General features: G+C 40.7%; 1 protein-coding gene across 1 annotated transcript in view; it reads left to right on the plus strand.

Moving 5' to 3' along the window:
* The window catches only part of pin4 (protein (peptidylprolyl cis/trans isomerase) NIMA-interacting, 4 (parvulin)), a 31,279-nt gene continuing 11,202 nt past the window's right edge, over positions 1-20,077 (plus strand). The window contains exons 1-6 of the mRNA XM_048605331.1: positions 1-41; positions 244-351; positions 5,880-5,958; positions 9,007-9,141; positions 12,876-12,985; positions 14,565-14,709. Of these exons, the coding sequence (XP_048461288.1) occupies positions 289-351; positions 5,880-5,958; positions 9,007-9,141; positions 12,876-12,985; positions 14,565-14,709 (532 nt within the window). The 5' untranslated portion in view covers positions 1-41; positions 244-288. The remainder of the gene's footprint in view (positions 42-243; positions 352-5,879; positions 5,959-9,006; positions 9,142-12,875; positions 12,986-14,564; positions 14,710-20,077) is intronic.

Below are 20,077 nucleotides of genomic sequence, written 5' to 3' on the forward strand. Positions count from 1 at the left end.
ACAGCCCTTACTCTGTATGGAGGCAGCAAGTCTACCCTGTGGTGAGCAATAGCAGACGCAGCCTCGTACAAGGTGATCTGCATTGAAGATTGCCCTTGAAACATTGACCTTTCTATTTTAGTCCAATGTTTGAGTGATTCTTTTCAAGGTTTACTTTTTTTGAGCAAAGCTCTACCACCACCGCAGTTTCTGTGAAATTAAAGAAAGCTGCAAAATTGATAATACTCATATTTTGTTTTCCAGGCAAGTGAAGAGTGCAAAAATCCACATACTGTTAACAGAATCCCAATGGGAAAATTGCCACATATGTGGGGACAATCCTTGTACATCTTAGGATGTCTTGTATCAGAGGTAACCCAATTCTAAAACAATGCTGTAATAATAATAATAATAATAATAATAATTATTTAGCTATTTACACCAAATAATAACTTTGGACCATGTGGTGTAAGACTATGTATTCACAGCATATGTATCTGACAATCTCTTCAGCTTTGTGGTAAGAAATGTATTTTGCTTACCTGTTAAAACTACAGGCCAGCTGAATCCCTACATTAGTGCTGTGTGATATTCTTTTGTTAGCATAGATCAAATGGGTCCAGATAGTTGATTTCATAGAAACATGTGCTGAAGTTGCATGTTTTATTTTTGTGTGCTGAACTTCTTTGGTTTGATCATGTAGATTCATAAGATTAATTTCTTTTCAGATTTTGCTTTGTTTTCCTCAGTCACCCGACTTCAGACAAGATTCTTTTTCATTCTCATTTTCACCATCATCTATAGCACTGCTCAATATTGCTCTCCGTTAAGCTCAAAATAGTGGAGAATTGGCCAAGATGTAAGATCAGAGAAGCACCCAACCTCTGTAGCTTCCTTACAGGATAGTTATGTTGATAGTGTCTGAATGTCTTATTAATAACATAGCATTTTCAGAAATCTGCTGTTGAACCAGGTGTGGTTGCTGACCCTCAGCAAATATTTGCAAAGACTTGAGCCTCTAATTAGTGTATCCTTGTCAGCACAGTTTTGATTCAAAGAACTCAATTTATACAATGTAATGCAACAAAGGGCATAATATGAACAGCTCTCAGCTGAACCTTCTAAAAGTGATTGTTGTTAATGTGAAAAGATAGGCAGGGATGAGATATTATGCTGCATGTGAATGCATTGCTTGTCCCATCAATGCTTACGATCATGCTCATTCCAACAAGAGTGTTGAGAACTGCAAAGTGAAGTGCTGACTCTGATCAAGTGTATCCTTTCCCAACCATGAGGCCAACTGTGAAATGAATTGCTATCCCACCTGAGTTCAACAAGCTGACACAAACAAAAAATTACTTTTCAAGTGTTTCTCACCTGGATTAGCTACACATTGTCTGTACTTAAAAGGAAAGGAGAAGAATGTTAAGAATGAAGAATAACAGCATTGGAATGGATTCCTTAGGCCACGAAGCCTGCACTGACACATGAAGCTTTTCTAAAATTAAAAACATTTTGCCTCCATGCAGTCCATACCCCCTCTATTCCCTGCCTGTTAATGTATCTGTTAAGAGCTTCTTAAACATCACTATTGTATCTGCTGCTACCACCTCACTTGGCAGCGCATTGCACTCACTTAACACCTTCTGCGTTTTTAAAAAAAAAAAACTTGCTTCTCACATCTCCTCTAAACTTCACCCTTTTACCTTAAACCTATGTTCCCAGTAATTGACATTTCTACCCTGGGAAAAATATTCCGACTATCCATTCTGTCCATGCCCCTCTCAATTTTATAAACCTCTATCAGGTCGCCCCCTAAGCTTTCAATATTTAAATGAAAGCAAACCAAGTTTGTCCAATCTCTTGTGATAGCTAATATCCTCCAAACCAGGCAATGTCCTGGTAAATCCTTTATGTACTTTATCCAAAGCTTCTTTATCCTTCTGGTAGTGTGGCAACCAGAACTGTATGCAATATTCCAAATGTGGCCTAAGTGAAGTTCTATACAGCTACGGCATGACTTGCCAATTTTTATACTCTATGCCTCGACCAGTGAAGACAAGCATGCTATACGCATTCTTGACCACCTTGTCCACTTGGGTTGCCACATTCATGGAATTGTAGATTTATACGCCAAACTCCTTCTCTATCTTAATGCTTCTAAAGGTTCTGCCATTTACTGTATACTTCCCTCCTGCATTAGACCTTCTAAAATGCATCACCTCACATTTGTCTGGATTAAATTCCATTTGCCATTTCTCCATCCAAGTTTCCAGCCTATCTATATCCTGTTGTATCCTCTGGCAATCCTTCTCACTATTGCAGCTCTCCTAACCTTTGTGTCATCTGCAAACTTATTGATCAGGCCATCTACAGTTTCCTCCAAATCATTTATGAATATTTATTAAAAATAGCAAGGGTTCCAGGACTGATCACTGTGCAACACCACTGGTCAGAGTTTTCCAGAGGGTCCCGCCTCTATTCTTTGTCTTCTATGACAAAGCCAATTCTGTATTCATGTTACCAGCTCACCATGGATCCCATGTGACTTCACCTTCTGTATCAGCCTGCCATGAGAGATCTTGTCAAAGCCCTTGCTAACTCCTATATAGATATTATCTACCACCCTGCCCTCATCAATCATCTTTGTCACTTACTCAAAAAAACTTAGTCAAGTTTGAGAGACACAACTTCCCCATCACAAAGCCTTGCTGCCTATTGCTAATAGGCCCATAATTTTCCAACTGTGAATAAATCCTGTCTCTAAGAATCTTCTTCAGTAACTTCCCTACCACTGATATAAGACTCACTAGCCTGGAATTTCCCAGATTATCCCTGTTGCCCACCTTAAAGGAACAACATGGGCTATTCTCCACTCCTTTGGGACCTTGCCTGTGACTGAAGAGGATACAAAGATTTCATACAAGGCCCCTGCAATTCCCTCCCTTGTCTGCCTCCGTATTCTGGGATAGATCCAAACAGGTCCTGAGGACTTGTCTATCTGCTTTTCAAAACACCCAACACCACCATCTTTCTTTATGCATCAACATACCACTTTCTAGACTCACCATTAACCATGTCCTTCTCCGTTGTGAGTACCGATGCAAAGTATTAGTTACGGACATCACCCACATCCTCAGGCTCTATGCATATATTTCCTTGAATGGACTTACCCTTTCTTTAGCTACCCTCTTGCGCCTTTATATTTAAAAAAAAACCTTTGGATTTTCCTTAATCCTGTTTGCCAAGGATATTTCGTGGCTTCTTTTAGCCCTTCTAACTCCAGTTCTTTATATTCCTTGAGGACTCTGTCTTCAGTTTCCTAAGCCTTAAGTATGCCTCCTTTTTCTTTCAACTAAGCTCTTAATTTCCCTTGTCATCCAAAGTTCCCAAATCTTGCCATCCTTGTCCTTCGCTTTCACAGGAACATGCTAGTCCTGAATTCTGATCAACTGGCGTTTAAAAGATTCCCACACGACAGATGTAGATTTACACTCAAACAGCCACCGTCAATATACGTTCTTCAGTTCCTGCTTAATGCTGTCATAGTTCGCCTTCTCCTAATTTAGTACTTTCATCTGAGGACTACCCTCCTCCTTATCCATAAGTAACTTGAAACTTATGGAATTATGCTCAATGTTCCCAAAACGCTCCCCTGCTGAAATTTTTGATCACTGGGTGTTGCATTTTGTTAAGGCAAAGCAGGGTAGGACTTATCCTGTTAATGGTAGGTCCCTGGGAAGTGTTGCTGAACAAAGAGACCTAGGAATGCAGGTGCATAATTCCTTGAAAATGTAATCATAGGTAGATAGGGCAGTGAAGAGGCATTTGGCACGTTTGCCTTCATTAGCCAGAACATTGTGTATAGGAGTTGGGACATCATGTTGCAGCTGTACAAGACATTGGTGAGGCCACTTTTGGTGTACAATTCTGGTTGTTCTTCTATCAGAAGGATGTCATTAAACATGAGAGTGTGCAGAAAAGATTTACAAGAATATTGCCGAGACTGGAGGATTTAAGTTAGAGGGAGAATAGGCTGAATAGGCCTGGGCTTTTTTCTCGGGAGCATTGGAGGCTGAGGGGTGATCTTACAGAATTTATAAAATCATAAGGGGCATGAATAGGATGAATAGCCAAGGCCTTTTTCTTCAAGTAGTGGAGTCTAAAAGTAGAGGGCATAGATTTAAGATGAGAGGGGAGAGATTTTAAAAAGGACCTGAGGGGCAAATTTTTCATGCCGAGGGTGGTGCGTGTTTGGAATGAACTGCCAGAGGAAGTGGTGGAGCAGGGTACAATTGCAACATTTAAAAGACATCTGGATGAGTATATGAATAGGAGGGATTTAGAGGGATATGGGCCAAATGCTGGCAAATGGGACTAGGTCAGATTGCAATGTCTGGTCAGTGTGGATGAGTTGGACCGATGGGTTTGATTCCGAGCTACGCCCTGGCCTGGCTCGTTCCCCAATACCAGGTCTAGTATGCCGCTTTCCTAAGTTGACTATTCACATATTACTTCAAGAAACCCACCTGGATGTACATAACAAATCCCAACCCACCGCAATCCAAGTGTCTGGCACTAAGGGAGTCTCGGTTGCTATGTGGGGCATTAAAATCACCTACCACAATAAGCTTTTTGTTTTCACGTTTTTCTATAATCCGTCAACATATCTGTTCCTCTTTCTCCAGCTCACTGTTGGGAGGCTTGTAGTACAACCCTGTCCAAGTCCTTTTCCTAATCTCCATCTGTACGGCCTCGCTCGATGAGCCCTCTTCCCTCATTACAGCTGTGATATTCTCCCTAATCAGTAATGCAACTCTCCCACCTCTTTTACATCCCTCTCTTTCTCATTTAAAGAAAGATGAAAACCTCTAAATCCTGGAATGTTAAGCTGTCAGTCTTGTCTCTCTCGCAACCAAGTCTCCGTAATAGCTACAACATCATCATTCTGTGCATTAATCCAAGCTGTAAGTTCGTCTGATTTACCTGTTCTACTCCTTGTGTTAAAACCCATACTCTCAGACTGCTAATCCTACCATGTTCGGTAAAATCTCCGTTTATTCTTCCTCTAAGTCTGGCTGCCCTTTGTATCCAGCTGTTCCTCAGTGATTTTACTTGCTGACCACCTGCACTGGCTCCCATTCCCTGCCACACTAGTTTAAACCTCCCAAGTGACACTAGTGTACCTCCCTGCCAGGATAGTGGTTCTCCTCCAGTTTAGGTGAAACCCCTTCCCCTTGTGCAGGTCTTACCCATCCTGGAAGATATCCCAATGATCATCATATCTGAAGCCCTCCCTCCTACACCAGCACTTTAGCCACAAATTTAATTGTACTATCTTCCTATTACCAGCCTCACTGGCATGTGGCACAGGGCATACTTCTAAGATTACACTTGTAGAGGCTCTGCTTTTCAACTTACTACCTAACTCCCTTTGCAGGACCTTGTCACTCTTCCTGCAGCGCACCATCCTAGAGTCCCTTTTGTGGCAACAGCAACATACATCTGTGCCCCTGACTGTGGAGTTATCTATTACTACTGCTCTTCTGCCCTTTGACCCTCCCTGTTGTACGATAGGACTAGCTGTGGTGGCACTGCTCTGGCCGCTGTTGCCATCCCCTTATTTACCATCACTCCAACAGTGTTCAAAGTAGTATTGAGGGGGATAGCCATAAGGGCCTTCTGCATTGACTGTCTGCCTGCCTAATCTAGTGGCCACCCATCTATCTGTCTGAACTTCTGATGTGACCATGTCTCTAAACCTCCTGTCCATGATGCTTTCTGCCTCCTGCATGCTACTTAGTGCGTCCAACTGCTGCTTCAACCGATCCAAGCGATCCTTGTTGCCTTTGAACACTATCAATCAGAAACCTGTGCCTCACTACATATGTTACTTCCAGGGATTTCTTGCTGCTGGTGAAATCGATCCATTGAACAGAAGGTTTTCAACTATACCTAGACCAGATGTTGTAGTCCAAGGTACGCTTTTGAACTAATTTCTATTTAAGTAACCTTTTATAATAGTATTCTAATTTGGACTGACCTGTATAACTTGTATTTTTAAAATTACCTATAAATCAGCTTAATGCAATATGGAGTGATTGAATTATGTATTATTCAACAGTAATGAAGAAATAATTCCAATACAGGCCATGCTTTTATATTAAATATGCACGAGATATTTGTAGAAATAGCTGGCAAAATTCAGCAATTCAAAATTCAGGTCTGGCAGCATCTGTGGAGAGAAAACAGAATTAAGATTTCATGTCCAGTGACCCTTCTTCGGAACCTTCAGGCATTCTGAAGAAGAGTCACTGGACCTGAAATGTTAACTCTGCTTTCTGTCCACAGATGCTGCCAGATCTGCTGAGTTTTCCCAGTCATTTATGTTTTTATCTCTGATTTCCAGCATCCACAGTTCTTCTGTTTTTTTGAGATTTTTGTAGACTGGTTAATTCCGAAGTTTATCTTCCCAGTATTATTCTGAGCGTAGTATCTTGGTTTGGCCATGTTATATTAAAGTTAGAATTAAGAAGAGAACTTTGTATAGGTAAATTAAAACATGAAGCCCTTTGTGTGTTTGACATTTGATATTTGCTATTATTTTAATTGCAACCTAAGTGTAATAGCTGGTTTAGGTGTTGTCATATCACAAAATTGGCCTATTCCTTTGGTTTTCTTAGATCGAGAGGTAAAAATGAAAGGTAGATACTAATTAAGTTAATTCCAAGTGACATTCTGAAATGAGGCTTGACAAAATCCTGGGAATGATCTCAATATTTTGTGTATTAGAGCTAGTTTGGCCTTAATAACAGTCCAGCAGGCGTCCTGAAGACGTGTGCTCCAGAACTTGCTGCACCCACAGCCAAGCTATTCTAGTAGAGCTCCAACATTGGCACCTACCCGACAATATGGAAAGTTGTCCAGATATGTCCTGCACACAGAAAGAAGAATCGATCCAGCCAAGCCAATTACTTGCCCATCAGTCTGCTCTTGATCATTAGTAAAGTGATGGAAGGTGTCTGCAAAAGTGATATCAAGTAACACTTGCTCAGTAATAAACTGCTCACTTGTTGACAGTTTGGCTTATGTTGAGGCCACTCAGCCCCTGATCTTGTTACAGCCTTAGTTCAAATATGGATAGAAGATCTGAATTTCAGAGGTGAGGTGAGAGTGCCTGCCCTTGACATCGAAGTTGCGCTTGAGCAAGCATCAAGGAGCCCTCCTAACATTACAATGAAAATCAGGAGGAAAAGTCTCCACTGGTTGGAGTCATGCTCAATGCACAGGAAGATGGTTATGGTTGTAAAAGATCAGTTATCTCAGTTCCTGGATATCTCTGCTGGAGTTCCTTTAAAGCAGTGTCCTAGGCCCAACCACCTTCAGCCACCTCACCAATGACCTTTTCTTCATCACAAGGCCAGAAGTGGGTAATGTTCACTGTATAATGTTCTTCTTCATTCATAACTCCTCAGATATTGAAGCGGTCTATGTCCAAATGCAGCAACACCTGGATAATATCCAGGTTCGGGTTGACAAGTGGGAAGTAACTTTCATGTCACACAAATGCCAGGAAATTGCCGTCTCCATCGAGAGCGAATCTAGCCATTGCCCCTTATCATCATCAAATCCCCTTCAGTCGACATTCTGGAGGTTGCTATTGAAATTTAACTGGACTAGCCATATAAGTATTGTGGCTACAAAAGAAGGTCAAAGGTTAGGAATCCTGCAGTGAGTAACTCAACTTTTGACTCGCCAAAGCCTGTCCATTATCTACCAGGCATGAATCAAGTGTGTGATGGAATACTGCTCATTTGCCTGAATGAGTGCAGCTCCAACAGCACTCAAGATTGCCACTGTCCAGGACACAGCAGCCTGCTTGACTGGCATCCACTCGCTCCACCACTGATACCCATACTATCTATAAGATGCACTATAGAGATTTACCAAGGTCCTTAGATGGCACCTTCCAAACCTATGACTACTACCATCTAGAATGTAAAGGCCAGCAAATACATGGAAAAATCACTAGTAAGTTCCCATCCAAGCCACTCACCATTTGGACTTAGAAATCTATCACCTTTCCTTCAGTTTCACTGGGTCAAAATCCTGGAACTCTATCAGCAATGGCCTTGTGGATGTACCTACACAAAATGGACTACAGAAGTTCAAGAATACAGCTCACGACCACCATCTTGAGGCCAAATAGGGACAGACAATAAATGCAGGCCCAGCCACTGACACCTACATTTTCTGAATGAATCTTAAAAATAGTGCTGCACCAGCAAAACTCTTTCAGTGCAGCTCCTACTGACATCTACCAATGTGGATGAATATTCCAATGTGTGCTGTTCACAATTAGCAAACCTATAGTCCTGCCGTTTACTGTGCAACATTCATTCACCCAATCATTGGTAAAGTGATAGGTATTTGACGAGACAAATCATATCCATAAATAACCAGTTCACCAATGATTATTTTAGGTTCTATCAGAGCATTTTTTGGCTCTTGATTTCATCACAGCAGCTTTGATCCAGATGTGGATGCAAAAGCTGCTGTGATGAAATGGAAGTGTAAGTAGCTGTAGTCAATATCAAAGCTGAAAAAATCCTTAGAAAACTGTATTAAATATGAATAAAAAGCAAAACCACAATTGCTGGAGTCCGCAGATGGTTGTGAATTTGAAGGTCGTACATAGTGGCACTTGACCTGTGCAGATGATTATCGTGAGTTCAGCAATGGGTTTAATTTCTTCATGATTCAGTTTCATTCATAACTCCTCTGACAATTAAGCAACTTATACTAGCAGGATCTGAATAAGGTATACAGTTGGACTGACAAGTAGCATTTAAATTGACATGATAAACGTTCCAATTAATGGCCACTATGAAGAAGAATAAGTCGAATCATCGTCCCTTGACCTTCAATGGCAACACTGTTACTTAAGTCTCTGGACATGAACCTGGCTAACATTTGAAAAGCATCTTCATTTTGTTCCCTTTAAAATGCCTTTCCATTTAATTTCAGTGGCAATAGTTGCAGAAACTGTGGCAATAAAGGAAATCCTAGAGAAGCATGGAATTAATGTACAAACTGTAGCAGAAATTTTTCCAATCAGACTGCAGCCAGCTCGTATTCTTTCTCGCATCTATACAAGACTGGGTAAGAAAATCTTGCAAGTTAGTTACATTGCATATGGGAGCACTGGGATTGTTACATCTCAGTCCATTAAACTTCAGTCATTTACTGGATATTAATGCTATGGTAGGTAGCAGGAATGAAGGTAACTTAGGAAAAATATGAATGGGCAACCAAACGTTTTTCATAATGTTAACGCTGAAAAGAACACTTGCCCAATTTGAGTGCATGGCCTCAATATTAAATTATAAAATAACATGTAGCTAAAAAACATAAGGCTGCCTATATATATATATACAGTACATGTCTTTTATTCTCCAAGTTAGGGCAAAAATGGCAGCAAGCAAAGAGCATCAGACCTATCCAGCCAGACATTTGAGCCCTGGCCATGTCGTGGCCGATTTTAATAGGCTGCAATGTTTGTGCAACTCCCACCGCCCAGCTAACAAGTGAGGGCAATGGGAAGAAGACTGTCCCTGCTCTGCACAGCCAGTAATTAACTTCTGCCACTCAGCAAATGCCTCGGAAATATGCGGGCCAAGCAGAGGCAGTGACTACTGCAAGTACTGCAGCGAGTCTTGTAGGAAAGTATATTGACCCTGGAGCCAGGACAACAGGTAATTCTGGGGAGTTTACCGGTTTGTTGTCTAAAGCAAATGTTATAAAGTGGCGGTTGACCCCCGCTGAGAACTAAAACTGAAACACCCAAAGGGGAGTGTCTCGCCCTATAATCTGTTTAAGGAATGTAAAAAGGGGTGTAACCTGCTTTACAGCAACTTCTTGTGGTTAAATAAAATAAATCCCTGACACTCACTTTATAATCAACAAGTAACAATTTATTTATCTAACTCTAACAATGAACAAATTAACTAAACTATTAACAAACAAACCCCTCCTAACTACTAACCATTCCCAAATAAATCAAGATTCTAATGGTATGGTGTTCCAATAATAACAAGGCCCACTTAAAAAAAAAAAAAAAAATGTAGTCTCTTGAAAATATAGCCGGTTTATGTATCTTCCAGAATGTTCTGTGCCTTCTCCGTCGATTCTTCTGTCAGGAATGTTAACTAGTTGTGTTATGGGTACCTTTTGGTATTTAGATGGCACTTTCTCCAAGACTTAGAGGAGACTGTGAGACTCGGCGATTCTCTCTTGCAAGCTGAGGGATGTTAACTCTGGCAGATGGCAGTTAGCTCTCTGCTGTTTTTGTCCAGCTGTCTCTTCTCTTATACCCTTGATGACATATCAGTTTCTTATAATAGGATTGGTCCTATGTTGTCAAAACCATCCGATTTAAATTTGATTGATTGTTTTGTATCTAAGTGCCTGGTTCAAATTGATTGGCTAAATTCAGAACTTGTTATCTTGGTAAAAACTGCTGCTTGGCCTGCTAACTGTATGGCCTTTTGATACAAATGTTTCAATTCAGAGTTCTCTGCGTTCTTGCAAACTTTCATGCTGCTGCTCACAGACAACCTTTTTAGCATAGAAAAAGCACATCATCTTTTAGAGGGGCCACACAATGCCTCCCCCTCCCCCCTAGCATTTTTCAAACACCAAGTTCTAACTTCCTGCCTCCCAATCTACAAGTACTCTACCCAACTTAGAACATAGAACATTACAGCGCAGTACAGGCCCTTCGGCCCTCGATGTTGCGCCGACCTGTGAAACCAATCTGAAGCCCATCTAACCTAAACTATTCCATTATCATCCATATGTTTATCCAATGACCATTTAAATGCCCTTAAAGTGGGCGAGTCTACTATTTTTGCAGGCAGGGCATTCCACGCCCTTACTACTGAGTAAAGAACCTACCTCTGACATCTGTCCTATATCTATCACCCCTCAATTTAAAGCTATGTCCCCTCATGCTAGCCATCACCATCCGAGGAAAAAGGCTCCCACTGTCCACCCTATCTAATCCTCTGATCATTGTATGTCTCTATCAAGTCACCTCTTAACCTTCTTCTCTCTAACGAAAACAGCCTCAAGACCCTCAGCCTTTCCTCATAAGATCTTCCCTCCATACCGGGCAACATCCTGGTAAATCTCCTCTGCACCCTTTCCAATGCTTCCACATCCTTCCTATAATGCGGTGACCAGAACTGTACGCAATACTCCAAGTGCGGCCGCACCAGAGTTTTGTACAGCTGCAACATGACCTCATGGCTCTGAAACTCAATCCCTCTACCAATAAAACGTAACATACCGTACGCCTTCTTAACAACGCTATCAACCTGGGTGACAACTTTCAGTGATCTATGCACGTGGACACCGAGATCTTTCTGCTCATCCACACTACCAAGAATCTTACCATTAGCCCAGTACTCTGTATTCCTGTTACTCCTTCCAAAGTGAATCACCTCACACTTTTCCACATTAAACTCCATTTGCCACCTCTCAGCCCAGCTCTGCAGCTTATCTATATCCCTCTGTAACCTGCAACATCCTTCCGCACTATCCACAACTCCACCGACTTTGGTGTCATCCACAAATTTACTAACCCATCCTTCTACGCCCTCGTCCAGGTCATTTATAAAAATGACAAACAGCAGTGGCCCCAAAACAGATCCTTGAGGTATACCACTAGTAACTGAACTCCAGGATGAACATTTCCCATCAACCACCACCCTCTGTCTTCTTACAGCTAGCCAATTTCTAATCCAAACCGCTAAATCACCCTCAATCCCATGCCTCCGTATTTTCTGCAATAGCCTACCATGGGGGAACCTTATCAAACGCTTTACTGAAATCCAAATACACCACATCAACCGCTTTACCCTCATCCATCTGTTTGGTCACCTTCTCAAAGAACTCAATAAGGTTTGTGAGGCACGACCTCCCCTTCACAAAACCGTGTTGACTATCCCTAATCAAATTATTCCTTTCTAGATGATTATAAATCCTATCTCTTATCTTTTCCGATACTTTACCCACAACCGAAGTAAGGCTCACTGGTCTATAATTACCAGGGTTGTCTCTACTCCCCTTCTTGAACAAGGGGACAACATTTGCTAGTCTCCAGTCTTCTGGCACTATTCCTGAAGACAATGACGACGTAAAGATCAAAGCCAAAGGCTCTGCAATCTCCTCTCTAGCTTCCCAGAGAATTCTAGGATAAATCCCATCCGGCCCAGGTGACTTATCTATTTTCACACCTTCCAGAATTGCTAACACCTCCTCCTTATGAACCTCAATCCCGTCTAGTCTAATAGCCTGTATCTCAGTATTCTCCTCGACTACATTGTCTGTCTTTTTCCTGTGTGACTACTGACGAAAAATATTCATTTAGCACCTCTCCTATCTCTTCGGACTCCACGCACAACTTCCCACTACTGTCCTTGACCGGCCCCAATCTTACTCTAGTCATTCTTTTATTCCTGACATACCTATAGAAAGCTTTAGGGTTTTCCTTGATCCTACCTGCTAAAGACTTCTCATGTCCCCTCCTGGCTCTTCTTAGCTCTCTCTTTAGGTCCTTCCTGGCTAACTTGTAACTCTCAAGCGCCCTAACTGAGCCTTCACGCCTCATCTCTACATAGGCCTCCTTCTTCCTCTTGACAAGAGATTCAACTTCTTTAGTAAACCACGGTTCCCTCGCTCGACCACTTCCTCCCTGCCTGACAGGTACGTACATACTTCACAACACATATTCTTTAATTGGAGATCAAAACTGGGTGCAACGTTCTAGGTTTAAGGATGCATGGCTTGGTCTTTAAGACATGACTGACACACAGGTCTAACCTTATTGACAGGTTACAATAAGAGAATGATGCTGAGTGGTCGGCCTTACCGCCATATGGGTGTTCTTGGCACATCAAAATTGTATTTTATCAGGGATGAAATCTTTGCTTTCACTCCTCAGGTAAGCGCAGATTCACCTCAGTTTTAAAATTTCATTTCAGATGTGTGTTTTAAGTTTCTTCTAATGAATGAAATTCCTCCTTTCGGTGTAAAATGCAAAGTCTAAAGTTCCCAGGCTCTTCCCTGATAGCATGAGATTACAAATGTGATTGAAATATAGGGACAGGAATTCCTATTCATGTATCCCTCAATATCTTAGGTTTAAAAAAAGTTAGAAATCTCAGATATAAAATAACAATTGGTCCAATATTCAACTATTGTTTGTGTGAGAAATTTCCAAAATTCTACCACCCTGTAAGTGTAGGAGTGTTTCCTAACTTGGTTCCTGAAAGACATGGCTCTAATTTTTAGGTTTTACGTTTCCTAGACTATTCTATTTCCAATGCTTGGTGAATCAATACTCTCTGTCTCTCCTACTTTTTTTCTGCACTTTAACACCAGGTCGAACCAGGGCTTTGAATAATTGAGATAGCAAGAACTGCAGATGCTGGGGAAGGTATGGACCGTATTCTGCCTTGGGAGCCTACAGCCTGATGGCTTAAACATGGAATTCACCAAATTTAAAATCTCTCCAACCTCGGCATCATCCGATGTCCATCCCTCCCTCTTATCCCCCCCTCCTTGAGCTGACACAACCTATCCATCTTCTCTCCCACCTATCTGCCCCTCCCATCCCACTGACCAATTCCCACCACTCCCTACCTGTGCTCACCTATCACCATCCCACCTACCTTCCCAACCCCACCCCTCCTCTCCCCATTTAGTTCTGAGCTCCCTTCCCCCTCCCCATTTCTGAAGAAGGATCCTGACCCGAAATGTCAACTTTCCTGCTCCTCTGATGCTGTCTGGCCTGCTGTGTTCTTCCAACTCCACACTGTATTATCCCACATTCTGGTCACAGTCAGCCAACTAAAATACATGCCTTCTATCCCTGCGTTCTCTTCCCTATAGGGTAGTCAGTGTGCCTGGTTTTTGAATTTAAAGTTTAGCTAACAAACTCTTGTGAGGGTCTTCATTAAATGCATCATGGTAATCATATATGTAACATTCATAGATTTTTACTTTTCCACTACTTTGATTACCTTACAAAAAAAAATACTCTGCCACCTTCTTTGGACATGATTACTTCTATGCAAATACTCAGGTAAGCAAAGGTGTTTCAAGATGTTCAGTCACTCTGTCCTTAATTGTAAGTGCTAGTACAATTAGAAACAAATCTTACATTAACAGGTCTATAATATCCATGTTTTTCTCTTTTACCTTTCTGAAATAACTAAGTGACACTTCAATTTTCTAGTCTCTAGGTGATTCTTTGAACAGAGCTTTTATACTTGTGCTTTTACTGGAGAAAGGCTAGGTGGCCAACTTGAACATTCCCAATTTCATATAACCTGCTCAGAATGTTGATCAGTGTTTTAAATTAGGTAGGAATCATATGCACCACCCTATCTCTGATGATTCTGTGATGCGGGTGCATGCAGCAACACATACAAGCTACATCATGTGAATATTGTCGTTACTGGAAAAAATATTTTTTTCTTCTGTACATCCAATCACTTTTAAAAATCATCTGTTTACAGTTTATTGATAAGCAGCAGTTCTACCTGGCGCTTGATAATCGAATGGTTGTTGAGATGCTTCGAACAGAATTGTCATACTTGTGTCGCTGCTGGAAAAATACTGGACGACCCACTGTGACGTTTCCAATTTCACAGAGCATGCTCAGTAAGTTAAGCACTTCAATTTCTATAATAGGTTGGAAATATCTGTAACCTATTCTTTAAAAAATACTCCTCAAATATTTAATCCTATTATCATGAAACTGGCATTTGGTTCCAAAGACATTGACAGCAGTCTGATATCCACGCAGCTCCAGTGGTTTGTTCAATCAGCCAATGGATATCGAGTAACTATGAATTGTGTGCGGCCTCCTAGCTGATCCTGATTTTATCAAAACCTACCATTTAAATCCATGTGCTAACAAAAATGTGCTAGATTGTGATCAGTGTTATGATCATTCCTCAGGCAAGCTTCCCCAGTTTGTTACATTTCAGATAGGATATTCCAAATCATTAAGCACTCTGGTGAGGAGTGATGAGTTTCTTTGCTGACCCTTGGTTAGTTGCAATAACATTTATTTAAAAAGGATCCCTACCATTGTGAATGCCTTACTCACAGGCCAGTTGAAGTTGTTTTAAACGGAGCCAGTTTAACCTCCTTTAACCAGTTTAAAGAGTCAAGTATTTGAGGCAATTCATGAAACACATGGTTTTGAGGGTGAACCTGATGAGGATGAACTGCAAGAAAATATGTTGATGGTCAAAGGTGCAAGTTGGCCTGTGAGTATCTCAATTGCTGATTCATTATGGCTGTACCTCAACAATGCATGGAGTTAATTAGCTGAGCTGTTAGTTGGAAATCATGTACAAAACTAATAAAAATAGTGTCAAATAATATGAAAGCACTACCTGCTTTACATTCAAGAATTATAATTTATTGCCATCTTTTAAACAGAGGGGTTCTCCTGTGTGAAATTGCAGGACTGTCATTTCGTCAATGCTAGTATTCAAACTGACATACCATTATAGCTGAATAAATCTTCAGCAAAAAAGTGAAACTGTATTTAAACATGGATAATGATAAAGCATTTGTACTTGGTAAATCTGTAAACTTGCAATTAATTGGATATGGACATTTTTGTATTCTGTTGAGGAAACTCAATGTTTGAGGTGTTGTTGAGCTCTGCAGGAGTCTGACCAACAAAAAGAAGATTAGTTGGAAGTTGCTTAGACGTAAGCTTGTACCTTATCAGATGCCAGACTTTGATGAGGAAGTGGAAGGGTGGGTTAGTAAGTTTGCTAATGACACGAAGATTGGTGGAGTTGTCGATAGTGTGAAGGGCAGTTGTAGGTTGCAGTGGGACATTGACAGCTTGCAGAGCTGGGCAAAGAAGTGGCAGATGGAATTCAACGCGGAAAAGTGTGAAGTGACTCTTTTTGGAAGGCGAGTTGGAATGCAGAATACAGGGTTAATGGCAGGATTCTTGGCAGTGTGGAGGAACGGAGGTATCTTGGGGTCCACGTCCATAGATCCCTCAAAGTTGCCACCCAAGTTGATAAGGTTTTTAAAAAGGCGTATGGTGTATTGGCTTTCATTATCAAGGGAATTGAATTTTAAGAGCCGCAAGGTTATGCTGCAGCTCTATAAAAACCTGGTTCGACCACAATTGGAATATTGTGTTCAGTTCCGGTCGGATCATTATAGAAGGATGTGGAAGCTTTAGAGAGGGTGCAGAGGAGATTTACCAGGATGCTGCCTGGACTGGAGGGCAGGTCTTATGAGGAAAGTGGAGGGAGCTAGGGCTTTTTTCATTGGAGTGAAGAAGGACGAGAGGTGACTTGATAGAGATGTACAAGATGATGAGAGGCATAGATAGAGTGGATACCCAGAGACTTTTTCCCAGGGCAGAAATGGCTATTACGAGGGCGCATAATTTGAAGGTGATTGGAGGAAGGTATAGGAGAGAAGTCCGAGGTAGGTTCTTTACACAGAGTGGTGAGTGCATGGAATGCGCTGCCGGTGGTGGCAGTGAAGTCAGATACGTCATGGACATTTAAGTGACTCTTGGATAGGAACATGGACAATAGTAAAATGTAGAATATGCAGAGTAGTTTGATCTTAGAATAGGATAATAGTTCGGCACAACATCGTGGGCCGAAGGGCCTGTACTGTGCTGTACTGTTCTATATTCTATGTTCTGTCTGTTCCACATTGTAGATATAGTGACCAGGTTCAGCATATCCACACTGATGAACAGCAAAGACAGATGGGCTATTGTGGATAAAGTCTTGGAAAAGTGAGCTGGCAAAGCCCTCAGTTCACCAACGAAATTCTTAACAAATAATGGCCATGAATTTATGAATTATAAATTTTGGGACATGTTTGAGAACTTAAATATTACAATATTGTATATGGCTGTGGAAATTCCATTCAGCAATAGCTTGTGAAAAATAAATTATGCAATAGTTAATGAGATGTAGCACAAAATACAGGCAGAACAGCTTACTGTAAGTTACAAACAGTTCTAGCATGATGCACTAAGCATAAACAAATTCCTTATAGATAATTGGGAGGTTACGCTACACCAATTAGTATATGGCGAGAATCCAAAGTTGCTTTCAGTGCTGCATGACAATCCTCCAGCATTAGAAAGAACAATGATTTGATCTATTTTTTTCCACCCATCAAAATGTATTATATGATGGCAGAAAAGCATTCATCAAAACTTGTGTTATCAGAAGATATTAGAATGCTGAGAGATTGTGTCAAAGTGTCATTGGGCAACTTCATTTCTGGTCATGTGGTTTACTATAAGAGAAGGACATGGAGTGAAAATAGCCAGGAAAGCTTTTTGGACATGACGGGCAACAATACAACATGGGAATCAGAATATAAAAGCACATTCTACATGAGTAGCAGGGATGAACTATGAATTTTCAAACTCTGAGAATGTGGGAGATGGTAGTGATGATGCTCTATGTACCCATGAGTTCTATAACTTGGAGTCCGAAGGGCTGGAGTTCAGAGCCTAGGAAACGTAACTGATACATGTACCAATAGTGAAGAATGTGGAAAGACGTAATTTAATGCAAGGATTACTCAGATAATGGACGAATCAAGAGTCAGATGACTGGAGGGAGACCACAATAGTGGGATGTACAGGGCGGTCGACAGGCAAATATTTAATCAGTTTTTATATCAAGATGATTGACAGAAGTGAAGGTCATGGATTGGCAGCAGACAGTAGGAATATGAAAAATGTAGTCCAAGTTAGAGCACTGATTCAGAAGATAACTTTAGGAGGAAAATCGAAAGCAGTTCTAGTAGATCCCAATTCTAGGAGATTGGAGTAGGCCAGAGAACTTTGGAGAAAAGAGGCTGCTGCTGAACAATGTGATATTCTAGTACTGGTAAAGGAGTTCATTCTCTGACAAAAGATAATCCAAGAAGTCCCCCTGTTTTGAGAGGCGTTTATAGCTACAAATAGAATGGAAGTTGTACCTTGTCTCGTAGATCTGAACAGAAATTTTCCAACTAGAGCTGATCTATAAGGCCAAGGCTACGTTTGTAGCTGGAAGTTTTGAGGGCTGGTTGAGAAACGGAAATTAGAGTAGCCTCTCTTACAGTTGGGAAAGCAATTTAGAAGATCTGTTTAGCTATTCTAACAACCTTTTCTTACAAGTGTAGCTATATAGATATCAAAACAATTTTCCTTCAGGGTAACCTGTTGGACAGGTAAGTTTTATTTTTGAACCCCAGATGAAAAAAAGCGGCAAGAATAGAAGGGAAGCTCTGGAAATTGAAAAAATGAAAATATTTTAAATCAACCCGTTCACATTTGTTATGACACCCTCCCAGAGCTAGTGGGACCCAGGCTTTCTGGCTCACAGGTCGGGACACTACCACATTCTGGTTAAATAATGCTGCTCAGGTGTGGTATTTTTCAGTCGGGTATTCTTTTAACATTGGGGTGTTCACACCCGAAGGAAGACCTAGCTCTATAATGGAATTTACACTTTGGGGAATTTAACAATGTTAAATTCCCCAACGCCAGTTAGAAATTTAGCCTGTGCTAAGGATCCATTCCCCATTCATTTCTCCGTTCCATTGTTCATTATTGCTGTTTTATCTACTACATATTTATTATAGACTGAATGTATCTAATTGCAAACTTGCAAATTATTTTTTTCTTTTGCTGAAGGTAAACTCACTATGGGTCACAATGGTGTCCTTTCGGTTCAAACATATTTATTGCTGAGCTCCTCTCTAAGTTTAGTGTACTCTCCTTTCCACTTGTTAGGAATTCTAATAAAAGATACCAGTGAGAAGGTGGATTGTCTGTCATTTTCAGATTATTGACCTGATCTCCTTTAAACTCTTAACTTTTCTATAGAATAAACTACTTCTTAAGTTTTATCAAGGTTTGACTGTGCTTCATACACAAAATGATTCATCTTTCTAATAAGCTGTGTCCACTTTGTGAGCATGTAGGTCTGAGAGATTTTGACACCTGATTTTGCTTCTAGTGGAAAGCAATACTGCTAAAGCCATGCTTTTTTTTTATTGGTAAGGACCTAACCTGTGTCCACACATCCACTTCATTTTTAATTGATAGTAAGATTCAGTTTTACAAAACATCTGTAGGAAGTCAGACCCTGACATGTTGCATCTGCTTTCAGCCATTCTTTTCTAACTCCTTCTAACAATCTTCTGTCTGAAAAGAACTCTTAATTTCCTGTATTCATTTTTAAACTGCAATTCTCTGCTATCAGTGTAAATTTGGATCCAAGCCTGTCAGTGAGACAGAAACCAATACACGTTTACTTGTGGACAGATTTTGTTAACTACTCAGTCCTATTTATTTTCGAAACAAACTTATTCAGACCTCTGGAGCAGGTAGGACTTTAACCGAGATCTTGTAGCTCAGAGGGAGGAACACTACCACTGCACGCAAGAGCTATCACTACTCAGTCCTTTTTTAATTAACCTGTTTAGCAATGTTATTAGACACTGCGAGAGCAGGTAAGATATGAACCTGGGCATCCTGGCTCAGGTGTGGACACTAGCATTGTGCCCAGGAGTCCTTTGCTCCTTTTTATATCTCTGAGATTAATTAATTGAGCAATCAGTTGCTTAATTACTTTCTATATTAACAGTCATTCACTAAGCCTCCTTTCTCTGGGCCAGAAGGTCTGGTTTGAGTCCCATCTGCAATGGAGATGTTGTATTAAATTCACACATTGTTGATTTAAAAGCAGTTATTTACTCGCATACCAGGTTTTATAGTTGGTAATTCTGCACCACCCTGCCAAATCAGATTTCATTCTTTCCTGTGTTTCGTATATTGTTTGGCCCTCATATTAACAAGACCATAGTACTCACTTGAGGCTGAGCAATTATTGACAGCTAAGAAACGCAATGGAAATCTGTCAGTTGGAAAATGAGATGGAGGTTTGTTTTTGGCAGTCAAATGCAGATTGCAACTATTCTCATTTAAATGATTATCTTTTTATATGAAAATATTAAAATTACA

This window comes from Rhincodon typus, chromosome 14, assembly GCF_021869965.1.
Source record: "Rhincodon typus isolate 14 chromosome 14, sRhiTyp1.1, whole genome shotgun sequence".
Classification (NCBI taxonomy): Eukaryota; Metazoa; Chordata; class Chondrichthyes; order Orectolobiformes; family Rhincodontidae; genus Rhincodon; species Rhincodon typus.